The following is a 26,918-nucleotide window of genomic DNA, read 5'->3' on the forward strand; positions in this document are numbered from 1 at the left end:
TTCATGTTTTTTTTAAACGAATGACACAAATGATAAGAATCTGTGATGTTGGCTTATATTGTCCACCCATGCATAATGACAAACTGACACTGACTGACGAGTTGTAATGAGACATGCAGCAGGAAAGTTTGTTGACTGATTGGGAGACACGGATATAGAAATGCAGAGAACACATTCATGATTTGACGCGCGTCTGCCATATTGGAGAGGTCAAGATCCACTAGTAAAGAGTGCAGTATGCATTCATGGATGCAGATTGATTGATGCTGAACCAATTTTCATAAAACTTGTTATTCCATGTGTATGGATGAAATATATAGACCTTCTTCTCTTAACCAGAGTCCTGGGAGTAAGAATAGTTTTATTTTGTTTCAAGAATTGATTCAATTATTAATCAGTGATTCTTGAGACTTGGGGCAAAACTGTATTTTAAGGGAATTTTGATTTTTACTCTTCAATTATTCTGGAAAATATATTTTAAACGATCAAACATTAGGCTTTTAAACCCTGTAACGGGCCAACCTCCTAGTGATTTCATTTTTTATTAAATGTAGACGTCAGCTCTGTCAGATGAAAAATATGACAGAGTTGACGTCTTATGAAAATGACAAACTGCTGCAGTTTTTCCATTTCACGGCATGGTTGTAGTGAGTAACCATTTTATTTTTTAAAGTTGCTTAATGTTGCAAAATGCATGTATTTAAACCATAATTCTTATTTAGTTTTAAATTAGAAGGGCTACAGAGTTGACGTGGTATGGTTGAGAAGCATCTGATAGCAGTATTATTTCAAACACATGTATTTCCTCAGAAATATTTCACTTATGACATATTAAAAGTCTGAAGGAATCCAATTAGGGGAAAGTATTGGAAAATGCTGAAACTGGTGATGCCACAATTTCCCTTTGCCGCCATGTTAAAAACTAATTAATGCATATCTTCTTGTCTGATGTCCGTACAAAGGGTTCGCTGCTGCCCACAATCAACCACAAACTGTGCCTGTACATGACGCATGGAACTGGATGCAGAAAAGTGACTGTGACAAATGAAATTGTTCCCACTTAGATGCGTCAGTGGGTCAAAATAACCTACTGAGGTTGTTTTTCTGCAATATCTTTCTTTAATGAAACAGTTTTTACTGAAAAGCTGATATGTTTAAGTATATGTTCATCATTACCAACATTTATGTTGACTTGTCTCTTTGGCAGTCACAAATACTTTATGAAATAATGGTGAAATATTTAGTGTTTAAGGAGTAAATGCAAAAAAAACAGTGCCTAATAGAAGTTAGACAAGTAAAGTACATTGAAAAGTAAATTGGCAATGATATTTAGAAGTAATAAAAAGTTAGATTGCATGAGATGTTGATGTAAAAATATCAAAAAAGTAATATTGTTCATGATGATAAAGGAACCAGGTACCATCACCACTTTGCTCTATCAGAACTTTTTATAATTCAATATTTGTCAGATTGTTGTAGTTTGTGTGAGGTTCATGTCTTTTTTTTTTTTTTTTCTCACAAAGAGTCCTTCTTGGTAGGATCATATTCAGGCGATTTTCAAAACTTTCCCTCCATATGATTCCTTTAAACTTTTTTTTTTCTCTCATTCAGAAGACTTTGACACAAAATCAATCGAGTTTGTTTATGGTGCCATTTGTGCGAGGTCAACCCAAACGTTTGGGTAAAAGCCTGGACTATATAGCAGAGTCGGCTGTCGTCTCCAACTAAATCTCAGTCCAAGCGTTGTCTGTAAATAACGAAACCTGCTAATTCAGTATTAACTGTGTCTGGCCACTGTTGGCGCATTGATTCACTCGGACAAGTCAAGACTGAGGGAGCATGATGACTTACTGATCAACCTTAATTTTTTTTTTAAGGTATCACAAACTATTAGGTTCAGATAAAGTCACAAAATAATTGTTTGATGTGTCTATAAAACAAAGGTTTGTTTAACTCAACATGTCTAAGGGATCTTTGGTTTTCTATCCTCCAAAAGGGGCTGTGGCCATGACGTGTTGGTGAAGTACCTATATATGCCGACCTAATGTGTACAGAAGCAGCCAATGAGATATCTATGTTTGTATATCTGTGGGGAGCCTAGACGCATACTCGCAAAGTTTCCTAAGAGATTCACATTTTTCATTGCCCTCTCCCCGTTTCCTCCCAGAATCATGATTCTCCTGATTCTCATTTTCTCCCGATTTCCTTTTTTCTTTTCATCATCACAATCTGTTTTCAACCAATTTTCTGTTAGGGGCTGACGCTAAAACTAAATGAATAAAAGAAACTAATGAATACGAGATAATGCCAGAGATTCAGACAGGTTCTCGCTAGAGGGATGAATTATTTTGCACTCTTCCCTGAGAATTAAAAGTAAAATTGCTCAAGATATTATTCCACATGAAAATGGTGTCACAGTGCTTTAAAAGTCACCAGAATGCAAGAAACAAAATTTCTGAATATTAGATTTTTTTTTTTTTTATGTTGAAATCCTTATTTTTGAGGCCTCAAAGTTTGCAACTATGCCCAAAAGTCTTTTTAACTACAAGTTCCATGTATGGCAACATGGTGGCTGGAGTGCATATCAAGCTAATTACACAGCACATTCATATTACAACCAGAACAGCATCTTTCTGGTTGAGATTCTGTTTTTACATGTTGCGCACACACAAACACACACAAATAACAAGCAGGGATGGGTAAAAAACAGGAACGGCTGCTAATAAGATGCCAGTTCTTTTCTGTGAGTTCACATAATGGAATATAACCAATCACTTCAGACAAAAAAAAAAAGCATCATGTCTTCGTTTTGAACACGGGCCATGTAATTGCCTTTCCCTTTGTATGCATTATTCATTTTAACTGTTCTAAATAGAAGCAATCTGGGACGTAAACGCAGCTCTTTCAAGGAAATTAACCTTTTAATGTAACCGAGCGATTCGAATGCAGAAGTATATTCTTGTTCTGGATCCAGTACCTGCTTATCTGCTCTGTTGGCAAGTTGCTCCACTTCAGAAGGCTGATGGGCATCCAGGAAAGAATGATTGCTCGGCCTTGTGTGGCAGTGTTTTGAAATGCATATTAACCAAGTCGGGAACCTGAACTGTCAAAACGCTGGGAAAAAATCCATTAAAAATTCTGCCCAACCACAGATGATGGCTTTTAATGGAAGCCTAAATGCTGCCCGAGCCTGGCTGCTGGTCCAGGCCATAGTTAATTACAGTATGTTCGCCAGCTGCCTCAATCTGAAAGCAGACTTCTTTTTTTTTTTTTTTTTTGTACTCATACCACATGGACGGATTGACTGACTGACTGACTGACTGACTGACTGGGCGTGGTGGGGAGCAACTTTCTCTGGTATGTGAGGAGAAAATAAGAGGATCTCATCTGTTCCTGTTGTCTGAGAAACGTGACACAGTGCATTAATCTGCCAGGCTGCTCCTCACCTCTAATGAAGTCTGTGAAGAATCCCTTTTAATTAAGTGCAGGGGCTGGGGTCGATGCCTCTCCTTCTTCATTAGAAGAAAGGATTTCTCCCGTCTCACAACTGGCAATGAGCGAGGCGGTGCTGGCGGAGGACACGTCTCGCACTTCACGGTCCAGTCTATACGAGAGCGAGCAGGAGGAGGAGGTTGAAAGAGACAGGGGAAACTAGTTTATGCAGAGTGTTGCCTCCGAATCCTCCATATGTGAGATTTTCTGCTCTGCCTCTTGGGGAGGTACTTATGATAATCCATGGCAATGTGAGGCATTAGTCCACCAGCTTAGCAGAAGAATACTTCTGATAGGGCCACTCATACTTGGGTAGACTCCGGGTCATTGAACCACAGCCATTGCCCTGCGAGGAAAAGGTTAGCGGCCTTAAACACTTGCCTAGAGAGTTAAGTTTCCCTTTATGGCTTAATTCAGTGTGTCTTCTGAACCTTGCGGGTCATTCGAGGCTAAGTGTTTCATTTCTTGTTGAATAATTGGCAAATTAACTGCTCAAGAAACTCTGCAGCCTGTCCTGTCTTTTTTTTCCTGTAAAGCTTAACTCACACCTCCTTTTAGTCGTTAGAAATGAAATAACACTAAATGACATTTTATACATAGTTTAATGAATATCGTCCCTTGACAGACACATGCTGTAAGGTAGTGTGACTCATGATTTTACATTACCTTGGCAACAATTGTCGGAGGCAGTGAAGCGGTGTATGGAGCAGATCAGAGGTTTAAGTGTAGCCTTCCTGTACTTTAGAAATGGCTTTCAAGGATTAAATCAATTTTTCTACCTCTTATCGCATTTCTGTGGAGAGGTGCTGTAACACCATTAAGTACGTATTTAGCAGGGCTTCCTGGACATGCACATCAGATTTATGCGTTAATATCTGTCCAGCCTTTTGAGTTGTGATGTAACTGTAATGTTGAAGTACGTGTGTTAATCATGGTTGGGAGGATTATTAACGTTAACGGGCGGTCTGGGTAGCTAACATGCTAGCAGTTGGTCTTTCCTGTATTTCCTATTTCTTTAAATTAGATGTTGAATTCTTGGATGATGAACTGTCACTGTATTTCTACAGTATTTCTAGTATTTCAAGTCCATTGGACGCCGCCTGGGGTGTGAACATGAATGATTAATATCACAGTTTTTAAGAAATTAACTAGTATAATTTAAAAAAAAGCATTTATGATAACTCATATCTTTTAAAACTAAAATTGTCTCCTCTGCCATAAGAATAAGCAATGCATTAATTTAACAGAATGTGATTGTAGTCGGATCTATTTGTTCTCTAATGACGGAGCTGTGATATTATAAATCTATTAACTAACTTGCCTTGAACTGCTTTTAATTGTGATTAATATTTTGTGTTATTCATTTTCAGTGTGTTGTTTTCTGATCATTTTAACTCACATAAAGTGTCTTTTAGTATTAGTTGAAAAGCACTCTGAAAAAATGTGTATTATTATCATAATTACTGACAGTCTGTGATTTGTTTTTCCAGCTGTCCTTCCTGCATGTGGCAGCTGCAGCTGTGTTGCTTTTAGCCTGGATTATGTGTTTAATATCAGACAACTATGAAGAATTTATAGCTAATTCTTCATTTGTAAAATATGCCACTTTGCTGCCAGAAGACTTGTCCATCTTGAGATTTATCAAATGTTGCAAACACCTGTTTATGTAAACACATTCATGACTAGATTGGAAATCTCTAGGTTAACTTCCAGAGTTGATAACCACTGTCATGTGACTGCTCAGCCTGATTACTTTTGTTAGGTAGCCAGATAACCAAAATATACCCCCTGGGCATGCTGAACTTGCTTTATAGTGCAGGTCTCAGGGTGTCAAATACAGACGCTTTGGGTTGGTAAAGCCTCACGTACGCAGGAAAATAATGAGAAAATAAAAATATACAGGCAGAGGTCAGGGTCTCTGCAGATACAGACACCACCAAACACTTCTACTGTGTCTAAGTGATAATTTAAGGGATTACTTTTTAGGAGTCTACACTTTATTTCTTTGGAAAATCCTGCACAGTTTGCCTTGAAGCCATGACATGCTTTCCCCTCCATGTGAACCTGCATGGCGCAGGAATTCATACTCATTTCAGGCACGTTGTAAATGACACGGAACAAGCTGAAGTTTGTTGCTCTTATCTAAAGTTGACATACTTTACAAGCGTGAGAGTATTTTAATGGCAACATACAGTGTTGGTAGCTATGTATCAATAAAGGCAATGGTGCATGGTATACAACCCACCTGTGTGTGTGTGTGTGAGCGGGGGCGGTGGCACTGCGTCTGTTTCGCTCGCTGAACACAATGTACAGTTTGACTCTCGCCACGATAATCTGAATGATTTATGGCGTCTCTCTTGCCGTTAGCCACTCTGCTGCTTCATGGCGACACATGGTTGGAACGCCGTTACTCTGCCTGGCCTTCAGGCAAGGAAGAGCAGTCATAAAGAATTCAGTTTTGTGCTGGTTGCCATTAAATGTCTGTCAGCATTTTTATTTCATATTGTGTGCCATTCCAGCTACAGGGCAGTGAATGAGTTTGTTCTCTGATAGTATATTCTCTCGTGTCCTATAGGAGGAGACCGTGGCTCTGAGGACGGAGGGGAGGCGAGTGGTCCTGGACTGCCAGTTACCACATCTGATAGGGATTGATGAAGACCTGCTCAGCACTGGAGTCATCCTGTATTATTTGAAAGTAAATAGATCAAGTGAACTTTACACAAACCCCAATTCTAAAACAAGCTGAGACGTGTAAAACAAATGCAATGTAAACTGAATACTGTTCAAAACCGATAAACTTTAATGTTGGCAGTTGGCAAGTGACAGTATCATGATTGGGTATTAAAGGGGCGTCCTCGAAAGGTTCAGGCATTCGCAAGCAAGGATGGTGTGAGGTTCATCAAATTGTGAAAAACTGCATGGGTAAATTTTTTAATACACAATTGCAAAGGATTTAAGGAATTTCACCTTCTACAATTCATAATACTAGTAAAAGATTCAGATAATCTGGAGAAAACCCAACTGCCTGTGACCTTGAATAAAAGATATTGGTACATGGGCTCAGAAACACTTTGGAAAACTGTTGGTGGTAAACAGTTTGTTGCTATATCTACAAATTGTCACCATCCTGTGAAAACTGCTCCAAAAATTGGATGATTATGAATTTTTCGATAAAACTGATGGACCTCGTCCTCCCATTTCTTAACCCAAACAAACAATTTACCACCAGAAACGCTGCTGACTTGTCTGGACCTGAGCTCATCTGACTGATGCAAAGTGGAAAAGTGTGCTGTGGTCTGATGAGTCCACATTTCAGATTGTTTTTAGAAATTGTGGATGTTGTGTCCTCCGGGTTAAAGAGGAAAAGGACTATCCATGTTATTACCAGCGATAAATTCAAAAGCCAGCACCTGTGGTGGTATGAAGGTGTGTTAGTGCCCATGGCATCATGGGTAACTTGCATATCTTTGAAGGCACCATTGTTGTTGAAAGGCAGATGCAGGTTTTGGAGCAACACACGATAACATCCAGACAACGTCTTTTTCAGGGACGTCCCGGCTTATTTCAATAAACCAAACTGCGTTCTGCAAGTGTTACAACAGTTTTACACACGTCCCAACTTTTTTTGGAACCTGGGATTTGTCTCTATATTTTTCTCAGAAATCACTACCTCCCAAGGTCCAGTGCTTTTGTTAATTGCTAACAACAGATTTCATGACCTTTAATCTTCACTGCAGGAAGACAGAATCCTGATGGGGACTGACGAAGCATCATGCAGACACGGTATTGGTGAGTCAAGGTTATGAATCTATTTTCCCCGCCGCTGTGTTATCCATTTGGACTGAAAATAGGCAGCACTCCTTTTTATGCTTTCATATTTAATTGTATTGTAGTGCTCCATGGGCCTGGCCTCCTCGGCGAACACTGTGCGCTTGAGAACCGTGCTGGGAACGTGACTCTGATCCCTCAGGATGGTGCACTGTGTTCAGTCAACGGCTCTGTGGTAACTGATCCCTGCCAGCTGACTCAGGGTGAGCATTTCTGCAAAGCTAATGTGCTCCTGATATTCTTTAATGAACGGGGGGGGAGGCAGCTTGTCTGTAATAATGAAGATTTCTCTCTCAGATTCACAATTATTTGGCTAGTGGGAGGCAATAACACTTTCATTCATTTTGAATGCAGTTATATGAGATCACTGCATCACATCTGCAAATGAAATCCGCTTTATGTGCCTGGCTCCCCTGCGGCAGCGCACTCAGGGCATGAGTGGATTGTGAACACAACTCTCTACAGGGCAGATGCCATTTCTCTTACTAAACATTTTGAAGGGCGAGAGGCCCCGGACAAAGCTCCAGACAAAGCCCCAGGCCCTCCATTTAATTGGCAGATGGAGTTGATAGGGCCGACAGGTTTGAAGTGGGCCGGAGCATTAACCTTTCAAAGGACAGAGCCAAGCGGAGCTGAAACTCCTGCCTCCCTGAGCAGACCCTGCTAGCTGGGGCTGGGAGCTTTCCCCCGCTTACCGCCTCCTTATCCACACTGCTTTGCTTTCCAGAGATAAAAACACACAGGCACACAGGACCAGGCAGCGCAGGCCCTGGCTACGCTAGTCTCTTTTATAACCATTTCAATTTATCCAATATCCCCTTCAGAAACGGCTGCATCTGAAGCTATTTTCTTGAACAAATGATAGTAATTTTCAGTCCAACAGCAGCTGGAATCCATCATGGGCTGCACTCTCAGGTGCTTTGTCACTCGTCAGAAGTCATTAGTAGTAGCAAGATTAGTATTTGCTGTGTATTTGCCGAAAGAGGAGGATGCCGGGAATGGAGAGGAGACCTCGGGAAAATCTGTGGTTGTGGCCATATGAGCATGAGTCTGATATATAAGTCCTAATATCGCTTCAATTCTATAGCTTTACAAGACCTCTCAAGTTTCCATGGAACATTTTAAATCATCCCTGGTCGAGGTCACTGCCAATCACATTGGGGATTGTGGTGTTCATGGCAATTCGTTCATTTTTCCCTCAGCAGAGGAAAATGTTGGAGAACTCTTGTGCATTTTGTCAATTCTTCGCCCACCTTCAGTGCAGACAGAAAGATTCCCATGGCCAAAGTCTTCAGCTCCTCACCTTTTTTTTTTTATGCATTGTAGATACTGTGCCGCCCCGGTGTCTGCCAGGTTTCGGCGCTATTACTGTCACTTGCATCTGCCCTGGAACATATCATTTTCACACTCTGCCAGGATTTCTCATTATATAATACATATTTCAGTGGCTTGAGGAACATTTCTACCAAATTGTTAAGTTTAAACTGGTAAGTGAGTCGATGATGTGCCATTTTTTTTTCATGCTTTGCCTCTTCCCCCTTCTTCCTCTAGGTGCCACTATACAGCTGGGAAGAGGAACTGTACTTCGTTTTAACCACCCAAATGAAGCTGCCCAGCTCAGAAAGAAACACCAGGTACACCACACACCAACACAGACAAGCTCTACAGTGTTCTTATAAAAACACAATTCCAAAATAGTTGGGACGTTGTGCAAAACATAAATAAGAACAGAATGCAATGCTAAAATACTTTTTGACCCATCTTCAATTGAATACAGTACAAAGACAAGATATTTGATGTTCAAACCGATTGAGTTTGTTGTTTTTGTAAATATACACTCATTCTAAATTTGATGCCTGCAACACTTTCCAAAAAAGTTGGTAGGGGAGCATGTTTATCACTGTGATACATCACTACAACAACATCCGGGAAGCATGTTGGACCTGTAGACACTAATTATTGAAGTTTTAGAAGTGAAATTCTCTCCCATTCTTGCTTGATGTAAGACTTAAGGTGCTCAGTATTGTGGGAGACAGGTCTGGACTGCAGGCAGGACAGTGTACTACCTGAACTCTTTTACTACAAAGCCACGATGTTGCTGAGAATAGACATCGTCTGGATGGCAGCATATGTCGCTCCAAAACCTGTACGTACCTTTCAGCATTAATGACGCCTTCACAGATGGTTAAATCCTTAAATTCCTTGTGATTGTTTGTTGAGGAATGTTGTTCTTAAACTCTAAACTTCTCCCACAAAGTGGTGAACCTTGCTTGGCTCTTGCTTGTGAACAACTGAGCCTTTTGAGGACGTCCTTTTCACACCCAATCAAACTATCAGCTATTATCAGTCAACCTGTTTATCTGTCATATGTTCCAAAGAGGCGTCCCAGTTCCCAGAGTTTTGTTGCTCCTGTCTCACCTTATTTGAAAGTTGTTGCAGGCATAAAATTCAGAATTGGTGTATGTCACAAAAAATAAAGTTTGAACATTAAATATCCACATAAAATATCTTGCAATTGCACTTTATTCAATTGAATATAAGTTGAAAAGGAATTTTCAAATTGTTGCATTCTATTCTTGTTTACTTTTTATGCAGTGTTTTTGGAATTGGGGTTTGTGTTATTCTGGTTTGTAAAGCTGAGGGGAGACTGTCTCAGAAAATATGCTGCTTTAACTGCTTTTTTTATTTTGTAAAAGCAAGTCAGCATCATGCACTTTGTTTCCATAACTACCAGCTGTAATACCTGCTTCCTTCAGCAAACCTTGCTCATGTTGAACTCTCAGTCACACTTCACTCCACATCAGAAACTCCACAAAAACACCACCGGTGTGATCCATGCAGATTCTTCCTGATCAGTATAAGAACTGCTGCCCGCTTTTTCAGCTCCCACTGCTTGTTTTTTTTTTTTTTTTGCCTGTTTAGCATGAAACTTCGTTCTCATTAATTGGCTCACAAAATAGCGGCAGGCCTGCAACTCATGAGCAATGTGTCCACAATGCTGAACCGTTTTCAACCTTAGAAAAGCTTTCTGCTCTTTCTGAAAGGAGGCCAGGTGCAGCTGCTTTTCAAGACTGGCTGCTTTTCGTCCAGCTTGCAACAGCTCCCTCTTGGCTTTCAATCACTTTCATGTGTTTTTTTAAAGAAGTATTGTGTGAACGCACCTTTTTCTCTTGGGGGAGCCGCAACCAGTGTTCCTCTCCAATAATTTTGTTAATGTTTAAGTATTGCTAAGAAGTTTGAGGTGCATAAACTTGAGTGGGTGTAAGAATAAAGTCTGATAAAGGTTTATGCTTTAGGCAGGAGCAAATAATTTTAAATTTAGTCAATAATGGCTGAAAATGTCAAAATGTTTAAACTTGAAAATGGGAAGTTTTGTCTGCAGTTTGCTGTGGTGTCAGTAGTATCACTGTGTGCCGCTGGTGATTATCTCAACCAGAGAATACTCTGATGTCTCCTCAGAGGAAACGCTAACCTCCTGCAGATTATCACTGCACATCAATATAAATATTATAAAATATTTCACATGTCTTATTTTCCCTTCCTATCTGTCCACATCGACAGAGATACAGGGAGATTAATGTAGTATTGGTCAATAAATTTGTACTAATGCGGCTTAAACAATGAAACGTCTCGTCTGTTTATGAACTGTGCCGATGAAAAGTATTCACCGCTTTTGACTTGACGATTTGTTTTACAAAACTGAACAAGAGATGTAATTAGGATTTTATTACATCTGGAGAAAGAAGTCTCTACATCTAAATCACCGTGTTTGCATCCATTTGTCTTTAGAAGCTGTGGTACCACTTTACAATAAGACTAACCTTATAAATGTTTTTTTTAATAGGTTTATTGGGTTGTAAACACTTTATAATCATCAATAAATCTTGTAAACAAGTTGTAACACATACCATTTTCATACATCATTGTGGGCTCACTATTTGGCACGATCCAGCCTTACCAGTATGTTAGGTTAGAACAAAATAACAGTCTGTTCTTACACTCTGCTGGTTGGTCAATTTCGAAGCAGCAGCTTCATCATGTACTGTAATACTACATGGTGTGTTGTGCAGTGTTTGTCCACTGCTCTGAAATCAAAATGAAAATCTGCTCAAAGCTTGTCTGCCAACTTCTGGAGAAACCCACCATATTTACTGAAAACTGCAATTAGAGGAAGGATGCAAGAAAAGTGCAGTTAGATCAGTTTAAATCTGCTCAGGCCAACTGCTCTCCAGTGAGAAGAGCGCTAGTGAAGCAAGAGTCGTGTTGACACTCTCAAAGAGCTGCAGGCTTCCCTTCCTGAGATGGTAGACACTGTGCATACAAATACTGCTGCCTGGGTGCTTCACCGCTCATATAGCAGAGTGAAAAACTCATGAAATGTGGGTTATTGTTTGTCAGAGGGCGAATGAAAACAGACGAACGGGGTGAACACTTGTAAACATAAGCAATGAACGAGCATTGGTAATTGCAGAAGTTGATGATATTGCTATAGTATTCACACCTGTCATATTTTAAAATGAAGTTCTGCTCTGCTATTAGTTTTGAGTTGAATAAAGTTATTTTTGAATATAAAAGAAAATGACTTGATCACTTAATAGACTGTAAAGCCCGTGACTTCAAATTGAGTCCCCTTTGAAGCACTTCCTCCTGTGCTTTATTTGATGTTGCGAAATGGATTCGCACACCATTTTATAGACACAGCTGTACCTCTGGTTTTTGACAGCTTTCTGCTCTCTGCATTATTGAAAATTGCACATTATTACAGCCAAGCAAAGTGCAGACATCCAGGCCCCGCTGTGGTTCCGAGAAGAGCCTCTGCCATTCATTTTTAACATCGATTCCAAATGAGATGGTCTCAAGAGTTCCACATTCGCTCTGTCTGAATATGTGCCAACTCACCCTGAATGTGTCCAACTGTTGTGTAAGGAAGTGGCTTTTAAAATAGCAGCACATTGTGTGACATTCACTCTTAGTTTCACTGTGATAATGTGGAAATCAAACGGAGAGCAGGACTAAAGATAAACTTTAAAAACTGCAATAATGGACCCGGCTGTACATTACAGCTGCTCTCTTGCCAGTCAAAATGTACAACGCTTTTTATTTTCTGGATGTGTGATGGTTTCATGCTGGTTACACTCCTTTTTGCAAGGGCTTTGATTTACAGTTGTGCCCTTAAATAAAGGGGAACAGTGAGGGAAAAGGATGAAGGAAGGCAACCACATGCAGCTCTCACTTCCCTCTGTACCGAGTCACATATTACAAACAAAATATATTTTCAGCACCACAGTTATCGCATGTATTTCTTAACACCTTGCAAATTATTTAACTTATTGTCTTAACTAAATTATATGGAATGACATTAAATTATTACATTTATTTTTAACCAAATACATTCTTAATCTTTTACATTTTTAACCTCTTTAACTTATTCTTACAGTTGATTTAACAATTAGGGTTTTGTAGTGTTAAAAGAACAGCTTAAGTCTTAAAGCATGAACAGTATGAATACAGCAGTGTGTGTTATATCTTATGTCATTTTCGTTTGTCACATCTCTTCTTTTTTTTTGCTTTTGTCTTAGTTCTTGTCAAATCTTGTTAGGTCATCTTTGTCTTGTTACACCTTTTTTCGTCTTGTAACGTCTTTTTGTTGTTTTCTTTTTGTCACATCTTATATTGTTTGTCTGGTTACACCTTTTACATCATATTTGTCTTGTCATGTCATTTATTTGTTTTCATCTCGTTAAATTGTCTAATGCTGTATTCATCTTGGTACACCTTTTTATGTTGTTTTTGTCTTGTCATGTTCATCTTGTAACATCATTTTAGGCATCTTTTACGCAGTTTTTGTCTTGTTGCATCTTGTTATGTCGTTTTCGTCTTGCTAAAAACTGAAGTAACGAACCTGTTTTTAAAATGTAAGGAGTAGAAAGTACAGGTATTTGTGTTAAAATGAAGGGACTAAAAGTAAAAAGTTGACAGACAAGCTCAATTCAAAGACAGATACCGGAAATAAGTAAAGTGTTTGTTCTTAGTTACTTCTCATCTCTGAGATCGACTGATAATCAGCCCACACAGCTGATCTGTGTATCTGTGTTCCTCTTTTTTGTCACTCGCTGCATCAACAGTGATCAATACATGCAATACTGATAATATATAAAACCAAATATGAAATTACATGTTCTGAATGGAGAAAAAATAAATAACTTTTTAATCAAACTGCTTGCCACATTACCAGCTGTTGGCTTTATGTTGTCGAAGCTCTTCTGTCTGTTCTCTTGTGTTCTGTGACATGAATACTGAAAACATACAGTATATACTATAATTAAACCTATTAAATCTACCGTAGGCAGCTGTCACTCATTTCCTCCACTCCGACAGATTTTCATTTCACAGTGCCGTCTCATTCTGTTGTCTGCAGAGCCGGCTGCTGTCTGCCTTCCGCCTCCCCTTGACTGACACGTCCAAATCTACCGAAAATCTGTCCAAGATGATGCAGCAGAATCCAGGGTGAGACTTATGCAGACATATTGTAACAGCTCTCTACACTCTGTGACCCAAGCATAACTGAACCCACTCCACCTCAATCTCCGCAGCGTGCCCGCTTATTGAGCAGCATTCGTCAGGCACGGTGAACCAAATCAAAGCCATAAATCATGGCGGCGTTTCTGTGAGGAGAGGTGGGAACATGCAAAAAACCGTTCTGAAAGCGCTTCATGCTGAGCCAGTGCAAATCGCAGCAGGCACGTATCCTACAGCCCAGCCACGTGTCACAAAACGGCCTCTGCTTCTGAAGGTGGTGAACTGCCTCGTGTCCCAAAAATCTGCACAGTGCACTTGAAGTTCAGCTCCCCGGAAAATTCGCAGAATGCGGCATAAAAAATAAAAAAGGCACTGATTGCGAGTGACATCATTCCTCTTGTGCCTCGCTGCACTTCCAGACGATCCTTCTCACATTAGGCCTTTCTCGATCCGCGTTCTTGTTGAAATGTCATCAGCCGTGGCCCAAGTACCGTCCCAATTCCAAGTCCGCATTTAGCCAAGTTCATTCCACATGCCCAGAAGGGTTCTTGCTCTGCTCATTTTATTATTTCTTCTTTGGCTGTTGAATTGTTACATGTTCACAGAAGACGAGTGTCCCGTATTGTAATTAGCAACAATGAGGCCACAGTTTTTGTTCTGAAGCTGTTATTGTGCCACCAAATTAAGTTTTGTTATTAGAGAAAATAACCATTTCATCTTCTGGCACCTTACATTTATTACAGTTACATTTATTATTTTGCATTGGCATATTAGCCTAAAAACCTCACTCACTGCCTATGGTTCGGTTGAATAACTTGCCACTGCTGTCATGTCTGTCATGTCTCTCTGGCTGTGCGCTGTCAGTGTCCTCTATGCATCACGACATTGTCAGCTGTGAATTTCTTTTTCACTGCGTGAGAAAATGTGTGAGTGAATACCAGTGGGAATACTTAATGGAAGTGCTCAGATCATCAATACATTAGACTGCATATTGCAGCTGGGATGTGTGGGCGCTGTTGGAAAGACATTATGAATGACCATCTTTTAGAAGGAGTGGATGTTTATAACGGTTAAATTGAGCTATACTGTAGCTGATCAACGTGATATGGTGTAGGACTCGTAGCCTCTTATAGTTATTGTCAAGTTACAATGTTGTGCTTGTCTTGCACTCCTGCCTGAGCTTCCTCGAATCTGAAGAAAAGGGGGTGGGGGGAAACAACTCACTTCAACTTTATATTGTATGTTAAATAGGGGTTCAGCCTATTTAATGTACCATTTATGCCCCCAACTTGCTTATTTTTGACAGGTAGGGTCTTACATATTGTGCCTTTAAATTTAATTTTATTGTTAAAAATGCTTTATAGTGGGCATAAAAGATGTATCTGTTCTCATAATCGAACTTTGTGTACTCTAATTTAATAATACTAATAATTAAACTCTAATAGCCAGTGCTTTAGATTCAGATGCATTGATTTGGGATGTAGATCAGTTAAAACCTCTATGTGACAATTCATTTCAATTTAAAAACACTTCATACCCAAGGGGCAATTCACCAAGATTGCTTTAATGTTTTTTCTAAAAGTGTTCCACTGGGATGATTTAAAATGCACTATAATGAAATTAAACCCTGACAGTAGCAGCAAATATTTTGTTAGTGTTGGGCTCCTTAGCTAACCTGAATCAAACTTCACCACCTCTATTATTTCGTTGACACCGTAGCCAACCAAACTCTGAGAAATACTATGTTAATGTGTCTGATCATTGTACCCTGCCACTTCCTTGGATCAGTGTGGCAGGTCATTGATCTGTCAGTGTCCCAGTGTTCACGGCATTAGTGCCCAAAAATCCAATTCAGTTTCTAGTGATTCACCGCCCAATGAAGAAGTGAGCAATTTGAGACACCCCTCCAGTCTCTCATGATCTGGTAACCGTGATGTTTTACAGCATGTGGAGCTGTCTGACATATAATTTCCCTCACAGTGCAGTATCCCCAAAAAACTGCGCTTTCTGCTCAGGTGATTCATGCTGCCTTCAGTCCAACACCTGTCTCTGTTCCTGATCTGCTGGCAGTGCTTGGATATGAAAGGGTGAATACATACATGTGGCTATTACTGCAAGGTTACACTGGCTACTGTCCTCATTCACCATATTCACTCGGCAGACGCTCAGTGTGGGAAGCTAAAATGTCACACTGTTATGTTCTAGGTTGTAAGTCCATTGCTTCTCAATCTATCAGCAACTGAAAAGCCATGTTTTAAGCTAAAATAACATATTTGATAACCCACGAGCCACCATGTGACAACAGCTAATGTTAGCATTCAAACACTTCCTAGCTAATGCTACTGGCATCGCCGCCACACAAAACACAAACTGCTAAAGTGCTATGTAATCTGAGCTGATAACATTTTGTCAGCTTCTCTATGTTCATTCGACCTTCAACACTGCGGTGCAGCAATTCAGCTTCACATCCCCGAGCATGACATCAGAGGAAAATGGGCACCGTTGTGATTATGGTGAATTACACTGCATCAGAAACACTTGGTTTGTGTGTGAAAGCGGTATTACAGAGTGGGCGGAGGATGGAGAAGAATGGCTGTCAGTAGGAGTCGTGTTGGACGGAGGCTTGGACAGCTTGATTGAAGTCTGTAGGTGTTAGTGGCAGATTAGCAGCAGGACTGTGAACTGTTTTTTTACAGTAAAGAAAACCTAAAATACACGGAGGCGAATATGGCAGCACATTGTAAAATACACTTTGATTATTTGATTCCTCTGTGGGTTTCAATTTTTTTCTGCACAAACATCATAAAAAATTAAAAGGTGCGTTCAATTTACCACCTCTCACCCAGCAAGCAGAACCATCATCTGTTCAAGCACCAAAGACGTGCAGTGAGGGCAAGATCTTTTTCATTTTATCGCTTAGATATGTATTCCATCCTTGTTCTGCTTGTTGTTCGCGTTGCATAAACTCCCTCGCAGCAAGGACAGAATTGATCTGTCGGTTTGCCCAATCATCGCGGAAATAACCCTTAGTGGTAAATAAGAGCAAATAATTTAGATTCAAACGGTGGCCGTGGATATCCGTTCAGCTCTGGGAGTGACACAAGATATCAATGAATTGACCCGCAGCTGCTTGAGGGGATGCTCCATCGCAACAAAAGTAACCTGCCCATTATTGACCAGATAAGTTGGATCACAGACTTTCTCTCACTTGAGAGCTCTGACTGAAAGAAGCTAAGTGTATTGGAAAAAAAGGTCTAACCTGCTTCTTGCAGCATGGGATCACTTCACATATTTGTATTTATCCACATCTTTCAGTCACTGTTTTTAATGTATGCAATGTTAAAAGTACATTTATGTAAGCTGAATGCAGATTTTCTTATCTAGTCCTTTAGGACTATGTCTTTTTCCAGGTGCAAAGTGATGGACAGTGCAGCTATCACTGGTATTTTCTGATTCACAGTGCCCATTTAAAGTAAGAAGTGGGACTGGAGTACAATCATTGCATTAAAGGCTTCAGTGAAGGCTGCGTCGAGGTCATTGGAGATATCAGACTCAGCCTGGTTGCCATCTTGGGTGCTCACTGGGCGCAGATGGAGTGTCTGTTTTTGCACAGTTCTTCTCAGAATAAACAAATAATTAGAACCGAGTGGCACAGAGCTCGGGCCAAAATGTCGTGCGCATCTTGCCGCCATCGCATCACCTCCCTTGTGGACTGTCATGAACTCATACACAACAGAACGATGTAAACTTCTGTACGTAGCAAATGTACTCATGTCCATCTGTGCACCTACTGAGTGTGTTGATCTTAAAATTAGGTGTTGTGTATGTAGGTGCAATTCCTGACGCCTTGCTATCTTGAGGCAGCAGAAAGCGACTGCACCACTGACCAACAAAAACCTGGTCTAAAGTCAGTGACACAGTATTTTCCTGCTACTTAAAGAAAGATGCACAGCATGGGGCACAGCAGTTAATTAATGAGTCATAAAAATATCTTCTGATTAATAGCAGATGGGTTGCAAGTGGCTGAAACAGGGAATAAAGATAGATACTAAGGGCATTTACGTATGAGGCACAGCAGCTATAAATTCACAGATTGTTTAAATCCGACAGCAATGGTCAGGATCGAATGCTAATTATCATCCTGTGTTCTTCTCCACATCCACACGGTCTCACACGCATAAATCTATTCAGAATACTACAAAATTTAATTGAAAATACTTAAATGAGATCACTGAAATGTAATTTGAAATAAGTTTTCTTTCCTGTACTATTTTTTTGTTTTACTATCAGCCTTCTACAGTATGTAGTCATGTTCATGCATTTTGTGCACATATGTCATCCGTGATTATGAGCTAAAATGTGATGACAATAAAACACTGCCAACATAACATAATATTCTTAGAAATAAACCTCCACCTTTATATTTTTGTCTAAATGCTCTATACAATCTGTTTTTCTGTTTTGGAGCATCTGTAACATGAACAATTTCCCCCTGCGGATCAGTAAACTATTTCTGTTTCTGATTCATAGTGAGTCATAATTGTGGTAGTTGGAGAGTCTTATTTTATATTCTAAATGTGGTAGACGATGTAAAAAGTTTAAGACCCACTGCTTGAGACCAGGTCTGGAAATGCAAAAGACGGATTGTTTGTCTGTCTTGGTCACAGGCTTTTGTTTTGTGTTTGAATTCACGACTGTCCACAAGTCCCACTTGTTACCTTAAATGGACTGTAACAGAGACAGTATGTTGAAGCCAAATTGAAATGCAGCTCTTTCAGGCCGAGCCAGTCTGCACTCTGAGAGCTCCCGGTGATGGAGCGGGCCAGCTGCTGTTTGACCCGTGCGGCTTTTAATGGCCACCTTAGCTCTGAAAGTCCGTCGTCTGACAGCCCTCCTGAAAGTCCTCCTCTGACCACAGACAGGCTGTTATTAGGAGCTTGAACCTCCTGAAATAGTGTTTTTACACTGGTTAACGTTCATCACTCTGGGAGCTCCTGTGCCACTTAATGTCGCCTACCACTGCCTTCAGTGCAGCTGGAACAATCTTACCTGCATACCTATCCGGCTCTGAAGGCTGTGATGTGTGTTTTTCCTTCTTTTGTGTGTTACTTTAGTTTAAAAGATGTTCTTTTTAGTCCCTGGTTGTTCTCTCTCATGTCTTTGCTGGGGTTTCATAAAACGGCCACAAAATGAACTGGGTGTCTTTGAAAATATGTTGTGAAATGTTTATGAAAGGATGTAGGACTTTTCATATCACATGCGCGGCATATCTCATAAAATCTGCATACATGTATGATGTGATGACTAGGAACATGGAAGAGAAGCTCAACCAGCAGGAGGTGGAACTGCAGCAGGTTCAAGGAAGCCTGAACAGAAGCAACCAGGACATCAAAAGACTTTCAAAGGAAAACAGTGGGGCTCCCCATCAACAGAGAGCAGAGGAGAAGACAACGGGAGTGGAGATGGAAGAGGCTGACAACGGGTAAGTTAGGGGGAGGCGAACTGTGCTCTCTGTGGTGTTAATGAATCCGGTGTTTGTGTGCCAGTTTTGTTCAGTCATTGCACAGCGAGAGCAGTGTAAACCTCTGCATGCGAGCACTGAGTGTGACTGAAAGAAATGGTATCCAGAAAATGTGGTCAGCTTCTTAGACTGAGAATCCCCGATCAGTGTTCCTCCATTTATTCATGTGAGTAGACAAACAAGTGCTGAGTACAGGACATCCTCGGTGCTGATCCTCAGGATCTGCAAAAAAATCCTTTAATCGTCACGAGGACCTGCGCTGTGCTCCTCTGGTTGATGTTGTCAATGCTTTGGTGCTCCCGCTTTCCCCCTCGTCAACCTGCCGCAGCACACAAAGCTCCGCCAAAGCTGCTGTTTACTGTCAGAAATCATTCTGAGCTGTATATTTGGTTTCTGCTCCCCCCTCCAGAGTGCTGAGTATTGTATGTAAATCCTCAAATCAACATGCACAGATTCTATTTAATTTCACAGCTAGTAGAGTGGCTCTAATCTCATCCAGCCATTTGGGCTGTTTGCTTTTCAAATCTAATGGATGGTTTTTGTGAAGAGGGGGGCGGGTTGGGGGGGTTATTGCAGTCTTGTCTTTTGCCTGCAAACAGTTTGAAGTCTCCAGTGTCACACCGCAGCAGATAATTAAATTTGCTTTTGAAAACAAAGAGCCTGGCAGCATGTATAAGCATATAAACCCAGCTGTATTGTGCGCAAGACACAATTTTTGTTTTCTGATAGAATGTGAAATGTATTATTTCATTCTTGTATCTTCACTGTCCTTGTTTAGCCAGATGGATGTTTTGGCTGCAGAGACAAATGAGACCAAAGTGCCAAGCAGCTGTCTTACCTTTGCCACAGCGGAGACGCTCATGACTACAGTATGTATTCATACCTTTTTTCTACAATTCTAAACCACACCCTTGATTAAATATTATAGTCATTCCCTCCTGGATTTCACAGCCCTTATTTTGGGAGTTGTTGTGGCCTAAAATGCCTGATAGCTTTTTTTAGGCATTTTTTTAAATCATTGAAATTGTGGAAGCAAATGAAAATAGCCAAGAAAAACAAACTTTTTTTGTATGATTCAATAAAAAACAAAGGAAACTTGTTGCAGGGAGAATAAAACCACGCTCTGTTCTGAGTGATCCGAGTAACCCCACCAAAAAGCCTCAGGATTACAAACATTCTAAGAAAATATGCTTTATTTTTGAATAAGGTGTACCTGGGGAGTGTTCCACAAAGAAGCAAAATCTTTTTGGAGCTCAAACTCAAAACAGCAGAAAATGATAAAATAAAAAAAAACAGCAGAGAGCACTGATAAATGTCAATAATGAAAAGAAAAGTTCTTTTCAGTACCCATGACAAAATAAAAATCCACAAAAAGCAATAAAACATTGAGGCAGTTCTTTGAGACGTATGACGTGTGCGTGGGGAACTGCCGTGACTGGAACTTGCGGGAAGCTGCAGTGATTTGTAAAATTCGCACGGTCGCGCAGACTTCACAGGAATTGTTTGAATTTGCGTTAATAGTTGTGATCACAACGTTGCAGTTTTCTGGAGGGACGATCAGTGCTGTCATAATATCAGATTATCACACACACAAATGGTGAAATTTGTTATCATGAATTATTTTGGCCACAATATTTATTGAAAATTGAAAAGAAGATTTTACTCAAATTTATCTTTAACTTTGTTTGTGGTGTGTTTTGTTTCCTTTTTGGTAAATGATCCACACTGAAAATATGAGGACAGGGAGGTGGACTTAATAATGTGTGTGTGGAAGGCGTTGAGGGGGGACACAGAGAGAAACAGAAAGAAACTGCAATTACTCAAGAGCATATTTTATGTTAAAGGAGTGTTGTATTATTTACACTATTTTCATCAATATAATCGATATCATGTACATGTTATTAACACGATATCAGCATTTCATATTTTAAAGCTACTGCAAGGAGTTTTCAACTGGTTATAAAACAGTCCGTTTAATACTGATGCCTTTATATGACCTGCATAAGCAAACAAGACCATCCATGAGAAGATCGGCTATTTTAGAATAGTTCTTCATAATGATCAGAATCTCTGTGAAATCAGATTAAACGAGCTTGTGTTTACATTTTCAGAGGCAAAGTCACAGTGCAGTTAAAAAGAAACAGGAGATTTATATGGAGGTTATTTTATTTGTTGATATTTGATGTGGTTATTACCACAGAATAAATATTAAAAATGTTATCTCTTCATGGTCCTACAAAATCAACAACATAAAGTTCCTTGTAGTAGCTTTAAATGTCACAGTTATCGTCAGCACAAGTGTATTGCAACACCCCAGTTTTTACATGGGATTAACTGTGATTTTTAATTTGTTTTTAAGAAATTGAATAAAGCTAAAACACAATATTGAGATTTTGTTCTGCAGTTCTTGTTTATCGAGCCACTATATTTCCACTGTGCAGCTGAAGTGCTAGTCCCTTTTGTCTTTGCAAAGCAGAGCAAATGTCAATACCTACCCCACATTCCAGTCAGACCCAATACAGATTTTTATGAGGCATGAAATACTTTTTTCCCTGGGCTTGTTGTGTTTGTTTATTATGCACATATTTAAACCCTATTACACTTTCCTGTAGGGGTTTCAAAGAAAATGACACTCATTTTGTGAAAGCACATTGCAACGAGAGCACTTTTGAAAATATCTCTGTTTGTACATGTACCTTGTTATTCCTCTCTCCATTTTCCTGTGCATGTATTTATGTATTCAAATATAATTGAATACATAAATAAATATATGTTTTAAAGGAGGCTGGGTGCAATGGTTATTTTAGTTCCTTCTCAGCTATGGCAGTAATTATTTTGTAGCAAAATGCATAAAACAAACAGGCCTTTTGAATTGCTTTGCATAAAATCTTTCAGAGTTTTATTTCCTCTTTGTTTCCCCTTGTCTCATCCACCTGTGCAATATAAACTAGGCCATGCCTGGAAAATATCCTGTCCCTCACACTAGTTTTGAGCTGGATGGAGACGCACTACAGGGTGGGGTAAACACCAGGGATGGCCAGGAGCAGGAGAGGGACTCGTGTCATAAATCAGGGCCGAGGCTCATGTCTGAGTGGCCGTGGAGGAAAGCTCAGAGTGCTGCTGGAGCTGCAAGTTATAAGGCAGAGGAGGTTTGGTCAGGGGATGCCAGCCTCCAGCAGACAAGTGTCCTGGGCCCGGGTGATGGATGTGGCACGCAGCCAGAAGGGAATGCTAACGAGATCCAAGGTGTCGTGGCTGACTGCTACAGGGGGAGACCTGGCTCTGGTGGGAGCTCATTAGGCGGCGTGTCCCACCTGCAGAGCTGCGGAGGAACGAGCTCCGCGTCTGTCCTCCCACAGACCGGCGCTCATTCTCAGCTCGACAAAAAGAATCTCAGCAGTCAGGCAGCGTGCTGTCCACCGGAGGAATCTACTTTCAAGGGCCAGTTGGGCTGCGGAGAGATGGATGAATCTGGAGGTTTGGAGGAGATCCCGGGGGTGTCCGTGGCAGAGATGGTTCAAAGCTCACGGCTGGGCTCTTTGGTCAGCAGAGTTTCTTGGATCATCCAGGATGCAGGGCGTCTCCTTTGGAGCTCTTCCACGGTGTTGCAGCAAATCAGGGAGGAGGGACTACAGCCTGTCGGGGCCCGCTGGTCCAGTCATGTTGTCTCTCTGGTCGGGGCAAGTAAAGTTCTCTCTGTGGTAAAGGCCAGCCAAGTCGTCTCCATGGTTAAAGGGAGTTTTGTCTTCTCTCTGCTCAAGGATAGTAACACTTTCACAGTGAAAGAACTACCTCTCATCCAGATGGGCATAACTCAAAACCTCCAGCCCGAGGAGGCAGCTCAGATGATTCAGGGCTGCTTTAATCCAGACACCACACGACTCCCAGTCCTGACAACAAGACAAACCTTTAGCAAGGCAGAAGAATTACCACACGGCGATATCTGGGCAAGGAATAAGGGCATCCTGGCTCTTCGGTCACCACAGGAGCATGACGTAGCTGATATTCCTGCTAAACAAGGAGACAAATCACCAAATGATGATATTTGGATAAGAAATAAGAGTATTGCTCATCTGCAGTTGCCACAAGAGCAAGACATGGCTGATATTTCTGTAAAACAAGAAGACAAACTAATTATAGAGGATTCTCATACAACTGAAGACAAAGATCAGACAATGGAGAACCCTATGACTGTACAGAACAGAGCAGATGTCCAAATCCTTCATCAAACACTGATAGAATTTCCTGATTCCCTTTTGAACCTGCAAACTCTGCCATCACTAGACTTCTTAGACGCTTTACAGTCAATCATCTCCACCTCAGTGCTCACCTCCCAGAAGATCGTAGCTCTCTACTGGGTGAAAGTTGCTAAATGCAGCCAACCCGAGCCCTGTCCCGCCCTCCTGATCCTGTTGGAGACGGGCTCCTGGTTTTGTTCCATCACCCCCCTTTGGTACAGCTGAAGGAGGTGCAGATAAGCTTAGCAGGCCACAGTCTGCGTTTGATGGGCACTACAGAGGAGAGCATCCTAGGTGTCTATACCTACAGCCAAAACCTTACCAAAGAGCTGTACAGGACGATACTTGGTATCATCTGCCATGGGGATGACAGGGTCTCTCATCACCCTCTGCTCCATGGAGACTTGATGAATATGTCTTTGGACTGGCAGACCTGCATACCTGACCTTCTGTTGGATGCTCGTTAAGGGTTTGCTGCCAGTTTCAGAAGAGTCTTGCTGATCTGGTTTACCTTCTTTATTCCAACATGGATCAAGAGGCAGTCACTCTGGGAGAAGTGCAGGTACTCCTCTACACAGGTGTAAGGGTGTGCATCAGCCCTGGTACACGCACTGAACCACTAGCACAGCTTTTGCTCACAGATACCCACCTTGGCCTGGTGCAGGAGGATGCTGTCTTTCACCCACCTCCACGCTCCGTCACCACAGCGCCTCGCCGCCCTCATTTCCACGAGTTAACTCTTCGTCAGCGCTCTGATGTGCGCTGCATGCTGGTGCATGATGAAGACAAGCGTGGAGCTGTCAGACTGGATGTAATCCTTTCAAATGTGAGGGGCAGGGGTCACCCTGAAAGCGTGACTAAGGCAGCTACCCCGCCTGCACATGCTTCAAATTCATCTCCGCATGCAGAAGTGTGGAAATTAACTTTCAGTTGCTCCTCTGAGGCCGCCTGCCTGATTAATCACTTGTCAAATGTCTGATCAAGGACTGAACAGCCAGTAATGAACAGCCCAGCTTGAAAACTCTCACTCACAGGGAGAAATGGCAAAAGTGCACCCCAACCAGACAGTGCAAAGGACAGCTTCACTGCTAAGTGACAATGAAAACTGTGACCTATTTTGAAATTTTCGCATTTTTCTAGAAGTTTTTTGTCATTTTAATATTGCGTGGCTTTAGCAATTGAAGCTTTTATCTTTAAAGCACTTGAATTTCTTTGTTCTTTCATTGTTATTGTTCTCTAAACACCACCTCGGCATTATTATTTTTGTCAGAGGTTGTCAGCTTAATGTGGGATGTTTTAAATAATTAGGGGTTGAAGGTTCATCACTGAGGATTAAAAACATGTTAATATCAGTTTAATTTGTTTCATAAGCTTTGTAATTCTTTTTAAAGGATTTTAGATGACCAGTCTGACCAAATTATCTTCCTGTCCCGGTAACTTAAGTTGTGTGTATGTCATGTTGCTGCCAGTGTCAAATATTTTATATAAAAATAGATCAACTGAAATGTGTTTGTAAAATAAAGGGAGGCTAAATCCACTGCTGCTCTGGAGTTCTGTTTATCACTCAGAATGTGGATAAGCTCTGATAGTTGAGCTTTTTAACTTGGGAAAACAAAGAATTCAGAGTCTGATGCATTTCACTGCTTTCTCTAATGTCTAATATTTTGTCTTCCTATCATCTCAGTCAGGCTTTCTTTCTCTTTCTGCCCTCCTAGATTTGGCAAAGCTCCTTTTTTTTTTTTTACGTTCAGCCTCTTCCTCACAGTCTGCTTCGAATCTGTATTCCACTCTTATCGTCAAACTCGCCTCTGCAAAGATATCTTGGTGTCTGAGGTCAAGGTGATCCTCCACTACACAGTTACTACCCGCACAATTGCTCATTGGAGCCGGTCAACACTGTCCACTCCAGGACACAGCTTGTTCATTGTACGAGAATTGCTTTAAATTTAGAATAGGTTGATCGTGCTGCATCTCTGAGCGAGAACTTGAGTCTGATTCACATCTCAAGAGTCGGAGCCAAATACTGTCTGCTCCTTTTCTTGACTGAGTGACCCCATCCAGCATGGAAAATTACAGGGGCAATATAGTGCAATCAGTCCTCTTGTCTGCTCCAGCATGAAGGATGGAGATTTGGCCTTGAATGGAGAAACCCATCACACCCTCGTAGCGGTGAGGCTTGAGCCAGGATGAAGGCTCAGGGCTGTGAAAGCGTTGTTTTTCTCCCTTTTGCTTGAGATGGTTAATTGGCATTCAGACCATCTACCGTGCATCATGCCTTCCTGTGGAAAATAAAACACAAAAGGCAGACAAATCAGAAACTGATACATTGAAGTGAGGCTAGTTTAATATTATATGCATGCAAATGAGAGGCTGTCCTTCAGCGGATAAGACCGTAGATAGTGGCAGAATTTGGAAATGGAGGGTTCAACAGGTCATCCAGTGTCATAACACATTGATTATTAGTGTTTGAGAGGTATCAGTGATTGATCTAGCCATGCCAGGTATAGGCACTAATAGTCTTAAGCATTGGTGCCACAGCCCCAAGTATATTTTTGGTGACCCAAATGTAAACTCATTAAAAAACAATGAAGAAAAGGCAATTTAACACGACTTAATACAGCCTTCTTCAACTGTAACACTTGTGTTGCCCACTTTCCCCTGAAATATGATGTGGTTTGTCCTGAAGACGCTGTTTCAGAGGAAAAACAAGACAACAAACAGTTCACTACTCTACTCACGTAGGGTTGCCACCTTCAGTGTGGAAAAATAAGGGACACCTTGCCAGCGACCCCAGAAATCAAGCGAGGACACTGGAGATCCTCCCTCATGAGATTTCGAGTGTCAAACATTTTATTTCGTGCATTCTGGTGAATTTTTATGCACCAGTTTGTGCTTTTTATGCATCAATTTCAAAGTTCTCTGCTACTCTCAACATGAATGTAAAGGAAACGGGATCAATATGAGTAAAGCACAGTTGCTTTAGTTATATTTAGGATTCAAACGTCCGATCATAGACCTTGGGCATAATATTTGTTCTGTTAAAATAACTACAGTCTGGGCCTGTACCCTTGTACCAGGCTCCAGGTAAGACAGTCTACCATAGGTGACAGAAAATGTTCTGTGACAAACTGCACAGTTTGTCTTTGCCTTGTACTCGCTCCCACTGACAGGACTGATCTATTCATCTGCCATTTAGCTTTAGACAGCTTCTCTCTTTTTACAGGTGGACTTGAGCTAAAGTTACTTGTCGGTAAAAAAAATGACAGTGACAAAACAGTGACATTGATTGACGGACAGCTTGCCTGTCATTCTGATTTAAT

The 26,918-nt window shown here is 40.9% G+C and overlaps 1 protein-coding gene across 1 annotated transcript in view; it reads left to right on the forward strand.

Moving 5' to 3' along the window:
• The window catches only part of kif16bb (kinesin family member 16Bb), a gene marked incomplete at its 5' end in the record, with an annotated part of 41,552 nt that extends 16,497 nt beyond the window's left edge, over positions 1 to 25,055 (forward strand). The window contains 10 exon segments of the mRNA XM_084736535.1: positions 6,068 to 6,187; positions 7,230 to 7,281; positions 7,386 to 7,523; positions 8,872 to 8,954; positions 13,739 to 13,827; positions 19,148 to 19,321; positions 20,139 to 20,229; positions 22,312 to 23,782; positions 23,785 to 24,057; positions 24,060 to 25,055. Coding sequence (XP_084592661.1) covers positions 6,068 to 6,187; positions 7,230 to 7,281; positions 7,386 to 7,523; positions 8,872 to 8,954; positions 13,739 to 13,827; positions 19,148 to 19,321; positions 20,139 to 20,229; positions 22,312 to 23,782; positions 23,785 to 24,057; positions 24,060 to 24,577 — 3,009 coding nt within the window.
• Positions 25,056 to 26,918: the final 1,863 nt, after the last annotated feature.

The sequence above is a fragment of the Lutjanus erythropterus genome, chromosome 14, assembly GCF_056507025.1.
Source record: "Lutjanus erythropterus isolate fLutEry1 chromosome 14, fLutEry1.hap2, whole genome shotgun sequence".
Lineage (NCBI taxonomy): Eukaryota > Metazoa > Chordata > Actinopteri > Lutjaniformes > Lutjanidae > Lutjanus > Lutjanus erythropterus.